General features: G+C 37.0%; 1 protein-coding gene across 2 annotated transcripts in view; it reads left to right on the plus strand.

Moving 5' to 3' along the window:
- Positions 1-20,932, plus strand: part of Hsc70-3 (heat shock protein 70 cognate 3) — a 32,413-nt gene extending 11,481 nt beyond the window's left edge. For both annotated transcript variants that reach the window (XM_081764272.1, XM_081764271.1), the window contains exons 4-7: positions 1,562-2,200; positions 3,270-3,665; positions 4,438-4,575; positions 20,096-20,932. In XM_081764272.1, coding sequence (XP_081620398.1) covers positions 1,562-2,200; positions 3,270-3,665; positions 4,438-4,575; positions 20,096-20,530 — 1,608 coding nt within the window. In that variant the 3' untranslated portion in view covers positions 20,531-20,932. The remainder of the gene's footprint in view (positions 1-1,561; positions 2,201-3,269; positions 3,666-4,437; positions 4,576-20,095) is intronic.
- Positions 20,933-24,158: the final 3,226 nt, after the last annotated feature.

A 24,158-nucleotide genomic window follows, 5' to 3' on the forward strand; every position in this document is an offset into this window, starting at 1 on the left:
TGGCAGTTTCCGGTTGCCGTACCTACCGGCGGAGGTGAGCCTTCGGGTATCCCCGAAATGGGCAACTACGCCGGGCCCTTGGGTCCGGGAAGACTGCGTGGTACCCCAACACGCTAAAAAGAGTAGGTAGCTGGTGTGTCCAAGAGTGTGGGCGGATCCAGCGTCCTACCGCGAGGATTATGTAGGTACTGCCCTCAGAGTGTAATGCGTTCCCTTGGGTCCAGGATGGGATACTTAGTATTCTAACGCATATTCGTACCTCAGGAGCGCTGAGGAAGTGACCCTACCAGAGGAGCCGCCGCTCCTAAATGGTCATTGTCTTCAAAGGTAGACAGTCGACATCAGCCATTGGGTCTGGTAATGTACGGTTGACCTCTCACGTAAGGAGAGGTAGTTCCGTATTGTTTGAACGGCCCTACCGAAGGAAGGGTGTGGATGTCCCTTCTAATGGTGGCTTACACGTACCATTGAGATTCGGACAAGTAGCTTGCTACAACGTGTACGTGGTACCTAAACACATTAAAGATCGGTAGCCCCGTATTGTTTGGGCCGGCCTACCAGGGGGGAGACGGCTCCCGAATGACAATGTCTGCCCTTGAGCAAACGGTCTACATCAGTCATTGGCTCTGGTAATGTACGGGGTACCTCTACCGTAATTAGAGGAAGTCTCGTATTGCTTGGACGACCCTACCGGAAGGCGGGGGGAGTGTCGGATTCCTGCCTGGAGGAAACTGTAGGATATGGGCCGACACCAAACTCAAATGGTGACTTAACACGTACCAGTGGGTCCGGGATGAGATACGGGAGTATCTCAACATGTGCGTGGTACCTCTACACAAGGGAGTTGCCAGTTGAACGATAAAGGTAGGCAGGGCCGGGATTGAACAATCCCCCTCGGGCATTGCCTGAGGCCCCGGATTTGGGTTGGACTCTGCCGGGCTGTGGTCATACCGTGGGATTCGGTAGCTTGTGGGAGCCAATCCCAGGAATCTGGGTAACTGAACACGGGCGGGAGGTGAGCTTGCCTTATAATGCTCGGGCGCCATGCCTGCAAAGCATGGTAGGACTGGCTCGCTAGCAGTCTGCCTCAACCAGTAGGTCACTGGTAGGCACTCAGGACTTGGTGCGGCCGCGCAGTGGGCGTATCCCACTCCCTCAGAGAATGGGGGTTACACCATGTGCACGAGCCTCAGTGGCGTATTGAGGAACTACGGGCGGGGTGCAATACATTAAGCGGTACCCGTCCATCAAATAGACCGAACGGTCGCGGTGCATGCAACTAAGCGTGGACCAGTAGACCACTAACATCAGTGTCCGTGACATTGTGCATACATCTATTCTCAATTTTGGCAAGCAGATTATAACCAATGCGGAAGGTTTTAAGAGTAACTGAGTAGGAGAGAGAGAGAGAGAGAATCTGCTTTAGATAATTATAATATATTGTGTGTGTGTGTGTATATATATATATATATATATATATATATATATATATAACTAACATATTATAATGTATTTTTCGTTAAGAAATAGGAAGTTCGAATTATTTTCTGTTTTTTCGTAGGTAAAAGAAAAGAACAGCAAACCTCACATCGAAGTACAAACTTCCCAGGGAGTAAAGGTGTTCGCTCCAGAAGAAATCTCTGCCATGGTCTTGGGCAAAATGAAGGAAACTGCTGAGGCGTATTTGGGAAAAACTGTAACGCATGCTGTTGTAACTGTTCCTGCGTACTTCAACGACGCCCAGAGACAAGCTACGAAGGACGCTGGTACAATTTCCGGCTTGGTTGTGATGCGTATTATTAACGAACCAACAGCCGCTGCCATTGCTTACGGTTTAGATAAGAAAGAAGGCGAGAAGAACGTTCTTGTATTTGATCTCGGAGGCGGCACTTTTGATGTATCCCTGTTGACCATTGACAACGGTGTGTTTGAGGTAGTTGCCACCAGTGGAGACACTCACTTGGGTGGTGAAGACTTCGACCAAAGGGTCATGGATCACTTCATCAAACTTTACAAGAAAAAGAAGGGCAAAGATATTCGTAAAGATAACAGAGCTGTCCAGAAACTCCGTCGTGAAGTAGAAAAGGCCAAGAGAGCGCTGTCATCTAGCCATCAAGTGAGGATTGAGATCGAGAGCTTCTTTGAGGGAGATGATTTCTCTGAAACTCTTACCAGGGCCAAGTTTGAAGAGCTGAATATGGTAAGTCAAAATAAATTTTAGAATATGTTCTGTCAGGTATTTCATTGGCTAATTGTCAGATTCCGTGCAAATTGCAAAAAACCTTAACATCTGCAAAGCGTGCTAAGCTGTAGTTTTAACGTTTTTTAGTTCCGTAAATTCTGATAAACATATTTTGTTGCTTCCTCGACACCTGCTTTTCTCCTTTCAACTATATTGATGAAAAAGTCGCACGTTCTATTGTTACGGTAAATACGTACAAAACTAGTTTCCTTCACGGAGTTTCTCCATTAAAAATAGTTTCAAATGGTGTTTAATAATTTCCTTTCTGGTTTTGCTTCATGAATTGGATTTTTCTTGTTTGAAGGGGTAGGTTAGTTCTGTTACATGTTCCAAGTTTGTCTTAAATGATCCTTCCCTGCTTGAAGGTATGCCAACATTTGTACTAGTGTGCCATACTTGAATGGCGGAAAGAAGCTAACTTAGTAAGGCTAAAGAAGTATTGGGACATTTTTAAATGATTGATCAAGATTTTTTGTTCCTCTCTGTAGTTCTTTCCAAACTTTTTTAAATAATGAATTTGCTTAATTTATCATACTAATTACATATCGCATGCAAATGTTTTTTGAAAACACTTTCATATTTTATTGGAGAGTTCCGAATAGCGGGGGAGGTCTTTCAAGAAGTTCTAAATTTGTTTCGGGAATCACTCGTTGGATAACTGTTGAATAATTCTTAGATTATGGATAATGTATCGTTAAATAAGGCGCGGAAGGAGATTGATAAATATAAAATATTAATTGTAGTAGTAATTAGTTTTGGAGAATTAGTCAGGTTTCATAACTTTTCCAGACTATCCAAATTTATCGAGGATCTAAACGAATGGTCCCCAAAACATGAACTTATTGAAAGACGTCCCGCTATTCGGAACTCTCCACTAAAATAGAAAGTGAATTACGAAGTATTGAACTAAGATAATGTAAAAAAAAGTTGGAATGTATTGTAATATTTTAGTAGGTTTGTAATGTAATTGTGGTGCTTAGTATTATTGGTAGTGAATTGACATTAATCCCATTTTTGTATTTTGTAGGATTTATTCCGATCAACATTGAAGCCAGTGCAAAAAGTGTTAGAGGATGCTGATATGCAAAAGAAAGATATTGATGAAATCGTTCTGGTTGGAGGCAGTACTCGTATCCCTAAGGTGCAGCAGTTGGTGAAGGATTTCTTCAATGGCAAAGAACCCAGCCGAGGAATTAACCCCGATGAAGCCGTCGCTTATGGCGCTGCTGTTCAAGCTGGTGTATTGTCTGGAGAACAGGACACAGATGCCATCGTTCTTCTGGATGTGAATCCTTTGACTCTAGGAATTGAAACTGTTGGTGGTGTCATGACTAAGTTAATTCCAAGAAATACTGTTATCCCCACAAAGAAGTCTCAGATCTTCTCCACAGCTTCTGATAATCAACACACAGTTACAATTCAGGTGAGTTTTTTTTTTAGATACTTTTTTATAATTATTTTCAGTGATTTGATTTAAATTGGGAAAGTCAGGTTTAAAACATTAAGTCCATTGTGCGCAGAGGATACATACTAAATTTTTAAATTTGTTTTCTATCGAAATTATTTCAACCTACAATTTGTCACATATCAGCAATATCCTAACGAAAGTCACCGATAAAGAAGTGAAATAAGTTAGCAGTTCTCACAAAACTCAAATTGGTAATTTGTTTTATTGAAGTTCTTGGAGGGAGAAAAAAGAATCTTTAGTTTGAAAAGTTAATTTTCTTACTGCTAAGGTAATGTTTTTCTGCTGATAAAATTACTTCAGGGCCATCTTGACTGAGTAAGTAAAATCCGTGCTAAGTGCATAAAATGGAAAAGATCTGTTTAATATCAAAATGTGGCCTAAGTGCCTAACACTGTTCAGTGAAACGCGGGCTATCTAGTATTAACTGTTGAAATAGTTCAGGTAATCGCTATAAGAATGCGCGTGGGTTCGTCCCACCAGTTCTGAAGTAAAATCCGGGCTTCTGCCTAAACATTTTCACTTTGGCACTCAGCACGGATTTGTCAGTCTACATTTAAGTAGGGATTTATGGATTACGTACTTACTTTTCTTTGTTTTGTAAGCTTGGCCCTTGTAGTATACGAATTATTTGTAAGATTTGAATCCAGCAGAAGTTCTCAAATTTCTTTAAAGTTAGTTTCTATAGTGGCCATGCATTTTTGTAATTACATGTATTTTCTCTTTTCAGGTCTATGAAGGTGAGCGACCAATGACTAAGGACAATCACTTGCTAGGCAAATTTGATTTGACAGGAATTCCTCCAGCTCCCCGAGGTGTGCCACAAATTGAAGTAACTTTCGAAATTGATGCCAATGGTATTCTTCAGGTAAGTTAACTGAAGTTTACTTTGCAGTTTCAAATAAGTTAAATGTTTTTGTTTTAAATAATTCATTTTCATGTTTTCAGTTTGATGTGTAGTTTAATTTGAACTCATAAGCGAAATGAGTGATGGTTCGAATTTGCTAACCTTGTATCCATGGAAGAAAGAAAAAAAAAAATTATTTCAGTCTCTGCTACTTTTTTGAGTAACTTCATAAACTGCTACCCTACTCATTGGGTATCCTCACCTTGTGACTATTTTGGAAGAGAACAGCGACATTACATGGGAGCTTAGGTGATAAATAATTTATGGGTTATGATGCACTTGTACAAGTGTCCTGTAAACATTGAACTATATAAAATTGACAGTAAGTCACATTAAGCACCAGAAAGTCTATTAATCTGTTCTCTCCACTTCACGGTCGCCTTGAAAGAGTAAGGTATACCATAATGTTAAATATTGTTGGTGCCTTGGTTAACTTGTACATGTAAAATATAACTATTTCTTGAAATTGACAGATTCTTGAGTTTTAATATAAGGAAATTATTTATTCCTCACTTTTTGATTACAACGGGTAATAATCACAATTTGTCAGTTTTCATCCACACATTTAATTCTGCAAAAGCATGAATTGATTAGCAGAAAAATACTTGAAGTGTGTGGAAACTCGTAAGAATGTCATGAGTCAAGAATTCATATTCTATGCGCACAAGTTACACACCAGTTTCAACATTATACTACTCAAGGCAGCCGTAATGTAAAAACTAAATAGATTAAGGAATTGTCATTTATTAGTCTTAATATATACTAGCAAACCCGCACGTCCAAGACAATATTGTTGTCTGAACGATTGAATATAAAAAATTTAAAATATTTATGACTAGCAGAGTAGTTTTAATAGCACGTTAATATCTAAGAATTTCTCTACAATTACTCGAATCTGACTCACCCCAATTTCGCTGGGTTAAATTAGGAGGACAGACTACTAAATACTTTTCAAAATCTAACCATTTTCCTTTTGCCCGTTTTTCGTGAGTGAAGAGGAAGAATGAAATGTAACTTACCACAATAATAATGTTATTCCACACCTGAAAATACGTATCGGATAAAGTTTGTTGCCATCCATAGAAATTACAATGTAACCAGAATTTGAATTACTCAAAAATCTAGATTAAGGCAGACTAGAAAAATTAACTCAACGGTAATTGACTCATCATGTTGTCTTGGTTCCTTGTTAACTACTTTTTAAATATTTGTACTTATTTTGTAATAACTCATTGATTTTGTAACAACTTATTACAAACTAAATACAAATATTATTTAAAAAGTAGTTAACAAGGAACCAAGACAACATAATGAGTCTATTTCCGTTGAGTTAAGTTTTCTAGTCGCTGCCTTAACCTAGATTTTTGAGTAATTCAAATTCTGGTTACACTTTAATTTCTATGGACGGCAACACTGAAATTTCATCCGATACGTATTTTCAGGTGTGGAATAACATTTTATCTATTATTGTGGTTAGTTACATTTAATTCTTTTCACTTACGAAAAACGGGCAAGAAAAAAATTGTTAGCTTTTGAAAAATATTGTCTGCCCCCTTAAGGAAAAATAGGGGGCATTCCGTTCCCTCCCCATGTTGAAATTTTGATATAGTTTGTGTGGTTCAAGAGTTAAAATTTTATTTTTATTTTTTTATAATTTCCCCCTCCTGAGTTCTGCCGTCAAAGTGAATAGCTAAAAGCACTCCCAAGCCAGAACTGCATCAACGTCAAAAATTTGATCGAGATCGGTCGGGTGGTTCAAGAGATTGTCAGTCACTTTTAATTTGGCTCGAAAGTTTTTAGTTTAGACACCGCTATTAATATATAGATTAGTTATTTCAACTTTGCGGAACATGTGTACAAGTGCAAAACTAGTACTAGTTTATATAACCCTGTATCGTTCGTACTGTTTTTAACTCAAGTTTCAAAGTAATGTTATAATCTCCCGAGATAACCACAGGATGAGGGTATACAAGAATTCTAGCGTAGAGGCTCAAGAACTTATTAAAATAGCAGACGCTACTGAAATAATTTAACAGAAGGTAGTCTTTTTCACGATATAAGATTAGTAATTTCAATTATTATAAATGTGCATTCCACTGAGAAAATAGTGACAATTCTTTGGGTACGAGTAATATATGTTAGAAATAAAGTAAAAGGTAGGTGGCAGAGTTAGAGCGAGAGCAACTGTCCAGATTATTAACTAAAGGCAACTTGACTGTTCCAATGGATGCAGCTAATGAAGCCGTTCATAGCTCAATATTTTCCAGTTTGTAAAATTAAATTTTTCCTCGTTAAATGATATCTGTAAGATATTGGCTTAATTTGTTAAACCTTGCCGCGTTGTCATTGCAAAAGATTAACATACCACTGTTACAAATTTTACCCTGGAGTTTGCATCACACTCTTAATGCTCTTAATCTTTATTTTGATGTTAGTAGTTAGTTTTGATTCGTAATCCAAAGTTAGAAAGTTTCCACAAAATGAGCTAATGATAAACATGTATAATGTTTAAGTACGTTGAATGCAATTTTTAATTGAAATCAGTTTTTCGGTTTTTATCACTAAGCCTGTGGAAGTAAGTACCTTTGGTGAGACTTAAAAGATGGTGGGGGGGGGTAATTCAGTGGTTCGATTTGGCATATGATTATCTGTTTTCGGAGGTGTAGAGCTGCCAAGTTTAAGCAGCCCTGATGCCAGGTCGTCAGTTCATTAGTGTGGTACACCTTGTCTCAAAAAGGTTGAGCGCATTCTTTATTGGTGTTTTGAGGCAAAAATTTTCTAAGTCCAGCTTCGGGTATCTTCGGGAAAAAGTAAGCCAGGTTCGAACCTCCAAGCCAGCCTTTGCAATCGGGAAAAAGTTTGCAGATGTGTTTTTCTTCTTTTAAATATAATAAGACTTGTTACCAAGTGTTTAGAAAAGCAACATTAATTGAAATACTTAATGATACAATATTTCGAAACCTTGCACATGCTTGTTTGTCATTTAGCTTTCTATACGTAATGGAACATTTAAATACGTTAAAGAATCTTTCCATATGTAAAAGAATGCTCAAAGTTAAGAAATAGAACATAATTATCGCCTGAGTACTAAAATAAAAGTCAAAGTAGAACAGAAACAGCGTTTGTAATGGATATGAATGTCATAATTATCTTGAGATCTGTTATACATCGCTAGAAGGTTAGTTCTAGAAGTCCTTGTGTTAGCTCATTGGTAAGCTGTCGGATTTCAAATCATAAGGTTATGAGTTCGAATCCCATCTGTGTCAATATTTTTTTTTTAAATTATATTTTCCGCAATGCATGAGAAATTATATAAAATAATTACATTAAAATACATAAGTTGTTTATATATAACATAATAATTGCAGAGCATAGTAATTATTATGTTTAAAATATAACATCTGAGATAATTTTCGCAGTAGGTCGGTATTATATATGAGGATGTAAATACAAGTTAAGAAACTCGTTCAATAGCAATAAATAAATCATGTAGTGTATTTATTTGCAGCTGTTTGTCATATAGAGAGTAATTCTCAACATTCATAATATAGAATATCATTTATGTTCTTGAAAAGTTATTCGATGCATAAACAGAGGGTATAAACAGAGAATCCAAAGTCGGAACGCTCGCAAAAAAATTCATGAACCCCAAAGGTCACGTGAGCAGACTGGAATTGTCCTTATGAAGCATGCCACAGCAGAAAGTTTTTACATAGATTTTCAATTCTATTCCTGATATATGCTTTTGCAATGTGGAAGTAGTGATGCCTTGAGTCGCCCTCTCTCGCTCGCTCGCTCGCTCACTCTCTCTCTATTTATACAGAATATAAAAGTGGATTTATGTGTGTGTTTCAACTTAATCCTGATATATCTAGAGCAATTTTAACTATATTTCTTACAGTCTGGAAAAAGAGTACTGTCGGGATACATATCAAAAATGCTAGAAACGGGTCGATATTATTATTGAATCCATAGTTTCGTGGTCGCTTAGGTGAATAACTCTACTTTCAATTCAAGTCCAATTAAGCTCCCATTAGCACCCAGGGTGGTTACGTAGCGACATAAAGATATCGAAATCAACCGATATTAGAATCGAATCATAAGTTTTCAGCGCCGCTAACAGTGCAGCATTTCCCATTAGTCCACATTAGTCCCATTGCCTAGAGGGCAACATATTTGCAGAGTGCAAATTTTAAAACTTGAATAATATTTTAATTTTTTCCGTATGAAAAGTTAAAAATCATGAGCAAATATACTATTTCACGAGCAATCCTCTTTTACTATTCTAATATGTTTAATAATAGCGTAAGAAATGTAATAGTAATTCAGAACATGTTTCACAGTTGTTATTTTTTCTTACATAGTTGTAGTTGTAGCATGTAGTGAGTGGAATTTAACTGTAATAAATTCACTAATTAACCATATTCGAATTAAGTTTTATTTTTAAGTTCGGAATGAAGGGGCGGAGAAATATGGAGTTATTGGGGGCACCGAGCTTTTCTACATTTTACTTTCAAGATCTCCATTTTTCTTTTGTCATTTGTTCCTAATAAAAAAAGTTCAGTCACTTTTGGATTGTCATAGGATAGTAGGAGTTGGATTTTGGGATGCAGCCTGTGAGATTCTAGAGGAGCTAACTGCTTGAAAAAATATTTTTTCATCATCTGTAACATATGAAATAAGGATATGTATCATAAAAAAATGAAAGTAACTATGTCTGCGTAATCATCACGGTCAAATTGCAAAGTCATATGAATTGACGTTTGGTATATAATCAGGCTCCAATCCCAACTGGGAAGTTATCATACGCGTGTCACTTTCATTATAATACATATCCTTAGGGGGAGTAGAAGTCCGAATTTTTGCGAAAAATTTAGTATCTCACAAGCCGTTCAACTGAGAGCTGAAATTCAGCATATAACTCTTTATTAAAAATAAAGAGAATATGCCCTGGTATTTTTTAAAATTGTCTTTTATAAGCGGGGGAACGGGGGTGCATTTTCTATATATTGGAAATTGGTAGTGGGTTGATTTGTAAAAATAATCGAAAACGATTGATATTAGTTGCGAAAAAAATTGAGTAATGCAAACTAAAGTTCTTTTTGAATTTTATACCCACTGCTTTCTATTTGTAATTGCTGAAGCTGGTGTTTAATATATGGAGCGTTCCGAGCATAAGGCAATCAAGCCATAAAGTTAGAGAAAAATGGCCATAAAATTTGTATTCTAAACTTAATTACATGGGCATTTCCAATTAGTACGGCATGCTTAATTATATAGAAAATTAGTTTCTCTCTCTGTCTCTCTCTCTCTCTCTCTCTTTTTTAACGTTGGTCTACTTTTCCTTGATTCGAAACTTTTAAATTTCACCCTATTTTCTACTGAAATGTGTCTGTAAGGCAACAAAGAAATAATTACATATGATAAATTTAAATTCATTTTAATTCGGAAGATGAGAAACACTTTGCCATTATATATCGTAAAGGTCAGACCCACCAGTATTGTAACAAAGAGGTGCTTGAGCCAATGACGGTAGAAATTCAAACTCCGATAAGTGATAATTTCACAGTCTTGTTTTATTACAAGTGTAATCTCTTTAGTCAATGGAGAGGAGGACGTGGGTCATCGGTCAGAGTTGATGTCGATGGGTTTTGGTGGGTCGGAGTGGTTCATAGTTGGTGGTGGGTTAGAGTGGATCACGATGGTTGATGGGTCAGAGTGGGCCAATGGGTCATTTGGGTGGTGGGTCATAGTGGGTCATGGTGGGTCGTGGATCAAATTTTCATTGACCCACACCATCTCTGGTTAAAATTGTACTAAAGATAAGAGGCACCGAAGATGCATGTCGGCTATTATGCTCAAATTTTGCGCATGGATAGTACTCCACCAGAAAGCAATAAATCTGAAACGGTTCACGGTATGACCTCCTAGAACTCGAGATGTAGGGGTTTGTCTGATTGGCTAAATTAAGACGTCAATGATTTATCCTTCAACAACCAAGCTTTTTATGATCGTTTCCGTGGGGAAGTCAGAAGAACACGTGCCTAGTAATCGTAATATTGATAGTTCGCGTCCACCCCGGGGTATTTGTTTTGTTTCACCTAACTATAAACAAATCACACATAGGCATTTTAACATATTTTGGGAGAGTAATTTTGTGGTTCGTTGGCGTTTCATCGCGTCTCTGCCGCTGGTAGTAAAGTTTTCAATATGGAATTTGGGCCATCACGGATCGTCGCTGCGGGGCCACCAATTTCTGGCGAGAGGTTAATAGTTGACAATCTGTAGTCCACCGACGCTTACAGCTTAGGGTAATGAACGATGTCCTTGCCTTGTAGACTTCATGACTACCGACGTCGGCAGTCAACTAGCTTTTAGTATTTCTTTACTAACCATCTATCGTTCATGTTTGTACACGGTGTAGTCATAATAATAATAATAATAATAATAATTATTATTATTATTATTATTATTATTATTATTATTATTATTATTATTATTATTATTATTATTATTATTATTATTATTATTATTATTATTATTATTATTATTATTTATTATTATTTATTATTATTTATTATTATTTATTATTATTTATTATTATTTATTATTATTTATTATTATTTATTATTATTATTTATTATTATTATTTATTATTATTATTTATTATTATTATTTATTATTATTATTTATTATTATTATTTATTATTATTATTTATTATTATTATTTATTATTATTATTTATTATTATTATTATTATTTGTAGTAACAGTAGTATAATTGATGATAGAATAATTATTGTCTATGTATTGTCTAGGTAGGACTACACACAGGATTTGGCTCGTTTTGGTTCGACTTGACTCTAATTCGAGTCGAGTTGGAAGATATTTTTCGCGCCGAGTCCAAGAGTAGACCTCAAAGATGTCTGTTTCGAGTCGAGTCGAGTTTCAAAGAAAAGTCGTTCGTGCCCATCCCTACTAATGAGAGCTTAATCGGAGTTAAGCGAAATTGAAAGTCTCACTATTTATCTAAGCGACCCCGAAAACTATGAATCTAATATCGATCATTTTCTAGCAATCTTTTATATATATCCCCCTCCCATTCACCATAGGTAACCCGACAGCACTCTTTTTGAAACTATAAGAAATGTGGTTAAAATTACTCTAGGCCAGTGGTTCTCAATCTAATTCCTATCACGATCCCCTTTTATCACACGCTCTTGCCAGCGACCCTTTTATAATTTGTTTTATAATAAGCTTGTGTGGGATTTTTAACATACCTATTTCTATAATAATAGAATCCATTTTTTTGTTTATACTGAACAGTGCCATGGAAAATCATTGCCCGGGGCGAGAGTATAGTACGATGTCACCGTATATATGAGTGACGTCGACAGACTAGCTACGAAGCGCCACCATGGTTGGCACGAAGCTCAATAACATTTTCAAAATAAACCCTACCTTTCCTTAATTTTGAGCACATTTTATTACGTTTTTCCTTCTATTTTACACATGTGCACATGCACTTTCCTAACTTAAGTAACACACTTCCTCCGAAATGTGTGGCCCCTCTTTTCGGCGCCCGGCACTGACAGTGGATACAGTAACTGTAATATCTATATTCCCAACGACGAAGGTGCTGGTTCAAGATGGATGTTAAACTCCTTCATTGAAGAGGCCATTAACGTATCCGATCTAAGCCCACAACTTCTTGACCAAATAATAGAATGATCACGCGACAAGTCTTTGCAACTGGTTTTCTGTAACGAAGACTTGGACAAGTTCTGCCTGATGAGGAGAGAAGAATATCCTGGTCTGGTGATTGCTGCTTTAAAAGTAATAATTCCATTTGCTATATCGTACTTGTGCGAAAGTGTTTTTTTTATGGTAAACATTAAAACAAAGATAAGAAATCGCTTATCAGTTGAAAACGGCTTGATAATATTCGTCATGAAGATTGAACCGGGCATTGCCGCACTAGTGAAATTACACCATGCTTAGGTATCTCATTAGGTTTTAATTTTAATTGTATTTCAATGTGCAGGTTTTGTTTCATGTGTATTTTTCTAGTATTTCTATATACAGTTCTCATTAGTTTTATATCATACCTCTTTGATTTAAATTCATTTTTAAACAACTCTACTAACTAACTAACTCTATGGCCTATGGAACCCGGAGGTTCAATGCCGCGTTCACAAAAGCTCTACACTGACTTCTATCCTTACCCAATTGGATCCAGTTTCTACTTTGTATTCTTATCTCAGCGAGATCCATCTTAATATTGTCCTCCCATCTGCCCCTAGGTCTTCCTAATGGTCGTCTTCCGTTTTGTCTTCCAGTCAAGACTTTCAAAGCGTTTCTACTTTCTTCCATTCTAGCTACCTGACCTGCCTACCTAAGCCTCCTAGACTTGACGACCCTAACAATGTTGGGTAACCGTATAAATTATGTAGTTCCTCGTTATGAAGTTTCCGCCATTCCCCATTCCCGTTCCTCTTGGGTCCGAATATTCGTCTAAAGATCTTGTTCTCAAATACTTTCAGTCTATGTTCTTCCCTCAGAGTAAGCGACCATGTTTCGCAACCATACAGAACAACAGGCATGATTATCGTTTTGTATATTTTAAGCTTCAAATTTCTCGACAGAATTCGCGACGACAAGAGACTTTGAACCGAATAGTAACACGAATTCTACACCCTTTGAAAATGTTCAGTAGACTTATTTTTTATTCTTTACAGTGTGTATAAAAAATAAAAGTATGCCTATCAGAACAAAATTAAAAATAATATTTAAAAATAATTTCTGGTATAGATTCTAACTATATAGATTCTAGATTCTAACTATATTTATCTCTTCCGCCTATCTTCGCGATCCCCTAGGGGCCGCGACTCCCAGGTTGAGAAACCCTGCTCTAGGCATACATGAGTTATGATGGAACATACATACATACACTTTTATATGTATAAATGCAGATAAGAGAGAGTTGAGAGAGAGCGATTAAGGAATTACCGCTCTCAATCTCTTCACTTTACTTTTGCGATTCGTGAATTTCTTACGTGACAGTTTGGGGCTAGCTAGTTTTTTGTCTTGAACCACGATCCGATTTTCGATATGCTCTACCTAAATGCTGTAATGCGAATATTGAGAAGTTATCTGCGATGAAAGTAGCTGCAAATAAATATATTACATAACTTATTTATTGCTATTACACGATTTTTTAAAATTTGTATTCAATATTCACACATAACACACCGACGTTCTGTGAATACCTCAGATGTTATATTTTAAAGATTAGAATTAGGCCTACTTATGTCGTGAAATGATATGAATATATATATTCAACTGATATATACAACTGATGATATGAAAATATATATACAACTGATGAATTGTAATGTAACTATTTTACATAATTTTCATGCATTGAGGAAAGTAGAATATCATAAAGGAATCTCACCTGAACGGGTATCGAACTCACGATTTAAACGCTCGGTGGTGTACCACTGAGCTAACATGACCGCTTTTCGGAAGCTGCTTCTGAAATATAACTGAGCTCATACGTAAATGCTCTTTTCCGTATGGAAATCACAATGACGAAACGAGAGTGTGAATACACAGTCTCGAAATATTGTATCATTAAGTATTTCAATCAATGTTACTTTTTTCTACACTTAATACCATTTCAACATGTCTTATTATATTTAACAGAAGGAAAAACATATCTGTACATCTTTTCCCGATTACTAAGGTTGGCTGTGGAGGTTCGAACCAGCAGCTTTAGTTTACTGTTTTCCGAAGACACCCGAAGTTGGACTTCGAAAGTGTTCGTCTCAAAACAGCTATAATCATATCGCTCAATCTGTTTGGTATATGGTATATGTTTTTATACGTGTAAAGTCAGTATAACAATTCATTCTTTAAACAGCTTTTCGTATGTATTAATATTCCTTTATAAAAACTGTTTTTATTATTATTATTACGGCGCACCATTTTCAGATTTCTTTCGCGAGTCGTTGACCAAGTCGTTCGCCACCAGCGTTGCCAGACTCACAGCTCGGAATTATTCCAAAACCTGATCGAACTTATGCTAGATTCGGTCAAATTATGCTAGATCCTCATAATTACTAATTCAGGAGAAAAAAAAAACAAAGTTGAGATACGATAACGTAACTTAAAATACACAGACAGCAAGAATGCATGGATAGAACTCAATACTTCACGCACCAAAATTTTAACTCAACTAAATTACTGCAGTCGTTGCCAAACTCAATGGCGTATATATCGTATAAATGAATGCAAAGTTTTTGTTTATATATTTTGAAAGAAAATTACTTCGCAGCATAAGCGGAGTTGGGAATCGTCTGCTGGGGGAGGGGGCAGATTTTTGGTCGGTCTCGGAGCTGTCATTTCAGGAATAAATATGATCATGAAGTCAGAAGTAAAGATGGTGAAGTTGTCAAAAAGTTGGGGGGAGAATGGCCCCCATAGCTCCGCCCATGCCTCGGAGTTAAAGGATTAGAAAACCCTGGGTGGAGCCACAAAAAAAAAGCCCAAAGCCGTTCCGAACTTACTTAGACTGCCTGTATGGTTTACCGAGTGTATGAATCAATGGAAGAGGATACATTTCTGCCGTTCTTTTTCTTCCCACGACCAACTTCTCCAGGTTTTACGGCTTTTTGATAACTTGCTGAAATTGTGCTAGATTTGGGCAGGATGCTAAAAGCAAGATGCTAGGTGCTAGAGACATGCAAATTATGCTAGATCTAGCATCATTATGCTAGATCTGGCAACGCTGTTCCCCACAATAGGCTTGTCGTGCAAGTACTACACGTCAGGTACTAGCTTTTACCTATTGCTTTCTTCTCACAGCTCAGAACATTGGTAACTATGGATAGACGTACAGCAGTAATTACTTTATGGGAGTTGGAAGGTTATTCTGCAACTGCAGCTAGCAGGCGAGTAGGTGTCCCGGCCTCTACAGGAAGGCAATGGATTCGGAAATATGGCGCTACAGGTCAGACTGGTAATTTACGATCTCCTGGTCGTCCGCATGTGTCAACCGAAGCCCGGTTAGACCCACTAAGGACGTCTAGACAGATAAGGGAAGCTTCTCTCTTTCCTGGTAGTAAGCATACAGCTCTGCGAAGGCTTCGTCATGCTGGGTTACGTGGCCGTGTTGCTGCCGTGAAGGAAAAACTCTCAGACGACCACAAAATTTACCGTCTCGCGTTTGCACAGGCGAATGTGGGTCTCAATTGGGAAAACGTAGTTTTCTCAGATGAATCCATATTCACAACATCAAAGGAGGGACGCCGTTTTGTGTATCGTCCGAGAGGCACCCGATATGACCATGGATATGTGGCTGCTTGCAATCGCAGTGGCCATGTATCTATTTTATGTTGGGGTTGGATTTCCAGTCGCGGAGCAGGACAGCTTCATAGAATTGAAGGACATCTGGACAATGCTCAGTACTTAGACATTATCAGTAATATCATGGTGCCATCTGTACGAGTATTTCAGCCTGATGGTGTAATTCAGTTCCAGCAATACCAGTCGCCAATACATAATTCCCGTGTGGTTCAGGAATGGTTCGCAGGGCACCCTGAGATTGATTTAATCGACTGGCCGCCTCATGGAGCAGACCTCAATCTCATGGAAAATATGCGAGCAGAAGTGAAGCGTACTCTAAGGGAAAGTTGGCCTGAGGCAGATCCACCAAGAACTCAGGATGACCTGTGGCATCTTGTTTCCGAAGCATGGCTGGAGGTAGGGGAAGGAGATAGATTTGTCACCCATGTAATAGATTCCATGCCCAGAAGAATGGAGCGTGTAATAAATTCAGAAGGGTCTTGGACACAATATTAATGACCCCGCCTTAACTCCCGAAAACAGCCCTTTTCAGGGCTACCTAAACGCTTCTGAAAATATTTCTAGAAGTAAACCACTCCTTGTATCCGATTTCTGTGCAATCCTACTAACAAAAGAATGATAATTAGCTGTAGGCTTTGAACTCAAGACCTCTTCAGTGGCAAGTCCGTACTATACGAGTGAGCTAACATGAACACGCAAACCTAACCTGAAGAAACACGACTTTCAATTTCTGGTATTCGATGACAATGATGCTCATATACTTTGCAAATGTTGTATTCAACTTGGGATATTCTGCAACACACACACACACATAAACAAAGCGAAAGAGAGAGAGAGAGAGAGAGATGAATACACAAAAGCATATTCAACGTATTCGAATGAGACTCTAAGTAACGACATTCCGTTCTAAAGAGAATTTGTGTTTCTTCCCGTGACGTTAAGGGGATCGGGAAAAGCTATGTGTCTTGAAGCAGGATACGACTTTGGATACTCTGTTTATACACTTTCTATATCCGTAGGAATATACTGTATTTCACGAATATAAATAACATACTGTAATGAGAATATTGAGAAGTTAAATCTGTATGACAAATAGCTGCAAATAAATACACTACATAACTTATTTATTGCTATTAAACGATTTTCCTAACTTGTATTTAACATTCTCATATAAAATAACGACCTACTGTGAAAATTATTTCAGTTGTTATATTTTAAACATAATAATTACTATGTTCTGCAATTATTATGTTATATATAAACAACTTATGTATTTTAATGTAATTATTTTATATAATTTTTCATGCATTGCGGAAAATATAATTTAAAAAAATGTATTGACACAGATGGGATTCGAACTCATAACCTTATGATTTGAAATCCGACAGCTTACCAATGAGCTAACACAAGGACTTCTAGAACTAAGCTTCTAGCGATGTATAACGGATCTCAAGATAATTATGACATTCATATCCATTACAAACGCTGTTTCTGTTCTACTTTGACTTTTATTTTAGTACTCAGGCGATAATTATGTTCTATTTCTTAACTTTGAGCATTCTTTTACATATGGAAAGATTCTTTAACGTATTTAAATGCTCCATTACGTATAGAGAGCTAAATGACAAACAAGCATGTGCAAGGTTTCGAAATATTGTATCATTAAGTATTTCCATCAATGTTACTTTTTTAAACACTTGGTAACAAATCTTATTATATTTAAAAGAAGAAAAACACATCTGCAAACTTTTTCCCGATTGCAAAGGCTGGCTTGGAGGTTCGAACCTGGCTTACTTTTTCCCGAAGATACCCGAAGCTGGACTTAGAAAATTTTTGCCTCAAAACACCAATAAAGAATGCGCTCAACCTTTTTGAGACAAGGTGTACATGAGGTCAAGTTTTCTCAACTCTTCACATTGGGGGATGTCTGCGTATATGATCAAATAAAGAAAATTCAGGTGCAAAGTGCTCCATCTATCATCTGGCTCTGAACGATAATCCAGCAACATAGTTTTGTTGCAGAATGCTTCGTTGGAGAACTGAGTGAGATATTAGTCCATTCCTCTTTTACAGTTTTGTTACACACCTTGCACAGTCCTAAAGTCAATTGTACTTGCATATAGACCTCTAGATGGTTGTCCAGATTTCATGGCCCCTCTCCCAGAAAAAAATTCTGACCTGGCGTCTGGAATGTAGCTACCCCATCGTGCAGTTCTTCGGAACTACAAGAGCCACTGATCCTCCCGCTTGCGGGGCTCATCACCCTTGCTGTTAATGATAACTTAGATCACTAATCCGCCGTAGGGGAATGTTACTGTACAGTATGTCTCGGACGAAGCGGGCTGATTTTCTATTGCGACGTGGCTAAAATATGAGGACTCTGATTTTGTTCTGGACCGGATTTCAATGTTTTATTTACTTTGACCTGGTAGTGATTCTTGGGTCTGATTTTGATTGTTCTGGGGATAAGAACAGCGCTGGTTTCTCGCACATTGTTTCTGGTGTCATAGTTTAATTTTCCGAAGAAGGGAGAAACAATAAAGATAACGCGTGAAATGAGTCCCCATTTTTTGATTATTAAAGATGGAAAGGAAAAAAAAGCTTGTAGTTTGAATACTTTCACCATTTGTTCTACTTTAGATATTTGCAACATCGCCACTGAAACTTTTCCACCGTGGTATATTTGCAACACTGTATCTGACATCTGTTGTTGCACCACATTGGGCACAACCCCAATAAAACTTGAAACACAAATTGATCAGCAAAGGCGTGATTACTTGTTTTGATCTTCGAAACTTGTCGGAAGCAGAGGTTGTGGATGTTAAGTGACTCCCACGAGTGACGGAGTGCAAGCTACTGACTCCTATATACGTTTGGCATCCCAGACTTACCTGCCTATCGTAGTGTAGTATAGTATTGCTAATGTGAGATTGTACATTCCTGTCCCTGCGCAGGTGTTGTAAATGCCAACATTTTGGCCATTAATTTATCACACGAGGCCCCTGCTGCCTGTGACAATTTTTCTGACGCAGCACATAGTCCAACACAATGTACGGTTCTGTTTAAATGCACCAGTTGTAAAGCGGTATGATTAGTTTACTACAGACTTGTATGTAGAAATCAGTGTAGCTAATATTCGCTGATTTTATTGGGATTTTTTTCTTCGAACCTTAACTAACATCGTGCTTACCAATGATATTGAATATTTATTCATTTATCTGCTTTTTGTAATTGCTGAAAAAAGAACAATTACAAAAAGATAGCTTCAAGATTTAAATTCAATCAGTTGTAGAGTTCACATTTAAGAAAAAATTATTCCTAGTCTCCTTTCTTGGGTTATGTTCTCTAGTAATCAGTGTATGTAAAAATCTGAAATGGCTTATTTCTACTTTGGTTTCGGTGTCGCCTCCATAAGTTAACTTTATTCCTAACTTTTGGCCCTCTAAATCCCGACTTAAATTTGATAATGGTTATCAAGAAGTTAATTTTCTTCCGAACGCATGGACAGAAATTTAAAAAGGAGTTTCTGCAAACCAGACTTAATTACTACTTCTAGCGATCTATTTCGAACGTAAATGAGTTTTGCTATCTAAATTTGCAGCACATTACCTTGTTTTACTAAACTATGGCTGAGTAAAGCCAATGGCTGCCGTAAAATCAAAATTTTGATACAAATCTTACTCAATATTTTCAAGAATTAGTGAATTCTTCCTTAATTTTTAGCTATTTTTAAAAATTTATTAGCCATCTTTTTGTCGGTGTTACTTCCTTTAAGGCCCGCCATTGAGTCGCAATTGTGTAGTAACCGAATCAGAATTCTATGAATAGGATAGCACGCGCTTCCTAGGTAAGATTTCACCCAATTCAAAGGTAATGCAACTGAGGAACAACTAGAATCAGATAATTGAAATCTAGACAAGGTTCTAAAACATCAAAGGAGCTGGTGTTTACCACATCTCACACTCAGTAGATTGTACTATCAGGAAGCTTGCTTTCTTAGTTTTGTCTAGCTAGTAGTAAGAGAATTGAAGTTTCCTGGTGCCTAATTTTTTTCTTTCAAGATTAATGATCAAAACAAGAACGACATTTAATGTTATTGTTCTTTGTTTTAGGTATCGGCTGAAGATAAGGGAACTGGCAACCGAGAAAAGATTGTAATTACAAATGACCAGAACAGACTAACTCCCGATGATATTGAGCGGATGATCAAGGACGCCGAAAAGTTTGCCGATGAAGATAAGAAATTAAAAGAACGAGTGGAAGCTAGGAACGAATTGGAATCATACGCTTATTCGTTGAAGAACCAGATTAGCGACAAGGATAAACTGGGAGCCAAATTGCGTGACGAGGATAAGGAAAAGATGGAGGAGGCTATTGACGAGAAGATAAAATGGCTGGAAGACCACCAGGATGCCGATACTGAAGAATTCAAGCGACAAAAGAAGGAATTGGAGGATGTAGTACAACCAATTATTTCAAAATTGTACCAGGGACAAGGCGGTGCTCCTCCACCAGGTGGTGATGATGATACAAGGGATGAACTTTAAATAGATAATTATATAAAAAAGGACAATTTCCGGTGTACGTTGAGACATCTTTCGAGGTGCTATTTTGTGTTCCTGTGGAACAAATTTACTGGTTCAGGACTCATTCCAAGCGAACTTAATTTATTACATTCTGAATGAATGAATTTATGAATGAATGTTTGCGCATTGTTGTTACAATTGAACTTTTTTCTGGTGTGCTCATACGTAGAACAAAACAAATTTTGTCTTGTCGCGAAAGTAGGATATACTAATAGTCATTCATAAGTGTTGCATGACTGAATGTATGTGCGTTGTTTTTACGGGAGTTTGTGTTTATTTTTTTTCTCTCCCTGTGGGTGATTTACTACAGATATTCAGTAGTTTCATGTATCAAGGAAGCTCATTAAAAATTAACGTTAATAATTGTTCGTATATTAACTTGCATTACTAAATTGTCCCTTAATGGAGACCGAATCTTGCATTAAGTCGACAAAGTAAAAGATGTTTAGTATTAATGTAAATTCCTATTCAGCTTACCTCGAAAAGACTGAATTTTATACAGTACTCAAGAGTAGTTCTATTGCTAAGGATTCTAGAATTAGGCTTATTCACTACGGAATATTTGAAAGTTTCAACTGGGAAAATTATCGGCAATCCACCTATTCCGCTGTTACTTTCATAATTCTTATGAAATGACTGGGAAATATCCTGTATGTATGTACAAATCTGAATGTAAAGATTTTTTGAATGTAGGGGTTGAAATAAATTGTTCTAAAATACAAATTTGGCATGGTGAATCGTAATAACATTCTGTGCCTTTACTAGATCTGAGATGGTGCTTTACAAACTCTGGGTTCAATACTTTCTGATTTTTATGACTGTTCTTGTCCTCAAAAATTTAATTTCAGTTTTAAGTCACTTAAATACCGAAATATAAATTCAGTTTTGCTTTTCATGTGCCACGATTTTGCCAGAGGCTAAAGGAGACTGATTATAATCAAGAGAATGGTGAAATGAAGTAAAATAGGAGGAAACTGGAGAACGGAGGTAAACCATGCACACGGTCTGTCAACCCCAAAGATCACTTGGCACAAGCTAGGAACGAACCAGGAACCTCACGCTAAAGAGCTCTCGACCACTGAGCCGCTGCGACCTTGATTGCCAGATCTTGGATATTCTTTGTGGGAAGTATGACAACATTTAAGGAACCAAAAATTACGAACTCCAATGGAGACAAAATCTTAATGAGCCTTATGCAGAGTCGTTCCGACACGCGATTAGTATCATACTAAAGGAGTTCGACTAACATGTTTCCTACAGTCATCAGTCCTTTAGTATGATGCTAATCATACGTCAAAACTTCTGTATAAGGCCCAATATGTATACGTTGTGGCTACTTGGAGAAATTGTCAGCAACAAAAATGCACGTATTTTTTTCTAAGAAACAATGAGTTAATTGATGGATGAAGTTCAATTTACATTTGAATTGCACCATCTGCGTGTGACGTAGTGTCACATGGTATTATGGCGGCGTGTCGGCTCTGGAGGGAAAGATGTTTATGTGAATTGATAAAAGTAGAGAAAAAAACGTGCAGGGCTTTTAACCTTCCTTCGCTCGCTCGGCTATGTTTCGTAGCGTGATAGCGTAGCGTAAACCACTTTCTTCTATCAATAGTTGTGTGTGCACAGTGGATTAATACCACGTGACATTGTCACGATCGGGTAGTACAACTTCAATGTAAATTTAACCTCATCCGGTAAAATCGATCAGTCTTAAAAAGCAAGAAGTGAAAACAGTGGTAGCATACTTTGTATATTAAAGTATCTTCACTAAGCTTTCCACATTTCATTCGTTATAAATAACAAATAAGCTTTGCTGTTACGTGACAGTTTCAAAGTAGGGCACTGACATGGTACAGGTGTGCAGATCTGCTTTATGATTGACTTCGTAATCTGATCTAATTTGCTTAAGAAAACTGGAAGCAGTTAAATTCACTTAATGGCATTCTGGATATTATCTGGTTTATTTTAGTTTTTTTTTTTTTTTTTTTTTTTTTTTTTTCTGTGCAATGTATTGAGTTTTGAGCGCTTTGAAGACCCTTTACTTCAGTAACTGAATTTTAAGAATAGGGATTATCCTATGCTTTAGTAAAGATAAATCCAAGCGTTGAGAGTTTGTCGTATTTATTTTTTGTGAACAGTTGAGAATAGTCATCCTGTGAAATGAGTTTTTGAATTCCTTACAAGCTAGTTGTCACCATTTGGTCTTATACTGCAGTGCAACTTTGTCATATTTTAATGTACGTACATCCTTGCATCTGGTGCTCCATACTCTTTTGCTACAGTATTATCTCGGCTGGGTTTGTTACTTGAGTCAATCTATTGATATCTTGGGTAAGTTTGACTAATGGTAGCTATCTACAAACCCATTTTCTAGTGTTGAAACAAAGGTAAAAGTTACATGTACAGTCACATGACAGCAAACATTCTCCACTCCAGCAGTTGACATCTACGGGACCCGAATGAAACTGCGGGACGATATTGAAAGTTCTAGTGCGTGATCCTCTTTATTCTCGACCAGTTCTGAAAACAGTAAATATAGTCAGACAAAAGTTCTTTTCGTTTTGATAAGTTAATTTGGGAATAATGGTGTTATGGCTGGAATGTACAGTTCGCTGGGGAAAAAAAAATGTAAGTTTGTGAAACTACGCCGAACAGAACAGGGAATCAACATGACGTCTAAGTGGCACGTATCACGCAAGGAGAAACCTCAACGTCCTCCCCTGCACACTTATTTTGGAGCAAAAGACTTCGTCGTTTCACAATAAATTTACGTGCTCATGTTGCAGGTTTTTTGCTGCGAACTGTACAAAAAAATCTTTTTAATCTACTGAAAACTACTCAAAATTGTCCTTCCATTCTGATTTACGAAACTAATTTCGTAAAACTGAAAGAACTTTTGTCGCCGATTGTACACTATAGAAGCTAATGAGTTGTGAAAATGATTATTCGGTGTAGTTTTCTGAAATTAACCGGATTTTCTGCAGTACGGTTTAAAGCACGGACATTCCCTAAACCTCATAAATTCAAATCCATCGCTTTTATATCAGCATCAATGTCCAGTTTGTGTCAAATGTATAATGTATTGCTAATGCTGATTTTTGACTTAAGCAATTTGAATGACGAATGTGGATCATTTGACAACCTGTTAAGTGTCTCGACCCATTAAGAACAAAGTGTATAATTTGGAAAATGTAACTAGAAAATAAGTGCTTTTTATCTGGTAATTCTCTTTATTCCGTACACCAGATTGACTTCAATGTACCTTGAAACGGAATATAGAAAATCTGGTTACTTTGAATATAATTACTTTGGTTTTTGTCTTCTATGGCAAGTAGATCAAGTGTGTAGTGTTTCCGTATCACCTAAGGAACACTGATTGGCTTGTTGCAATCCTAAATTCATCTAAAAGTTAAAACCTATTCCAAGAGTACAAATTAAAACTTGGGTTTGATGTATATGGAAAAGACAGTAAGAAACCGTGAAAAAATATGAAATTACGTTCATCCACTGAAGTGTTAATGTGATGGCAGATAATATTGTACACAATGGATGTATTCAAACTTCCCATCAGTTCCCGCAATTTGAT

The sequence above is a fragment of the Thermobia domestica genome, chromosome 7 (assembly GCF_964235325.1).
Source record: "Thermobia domestica chromosome 7, izTheDome1.hap1.1, whole genome shotgun sequence".
Taxonomy (NCBI): domain Eukaryota; kingdom Metazoa; phylum Arthropoda; class Insecta; order Zygentoma; family Lepismatidae; genus Thermobia; species Thermobia domestica.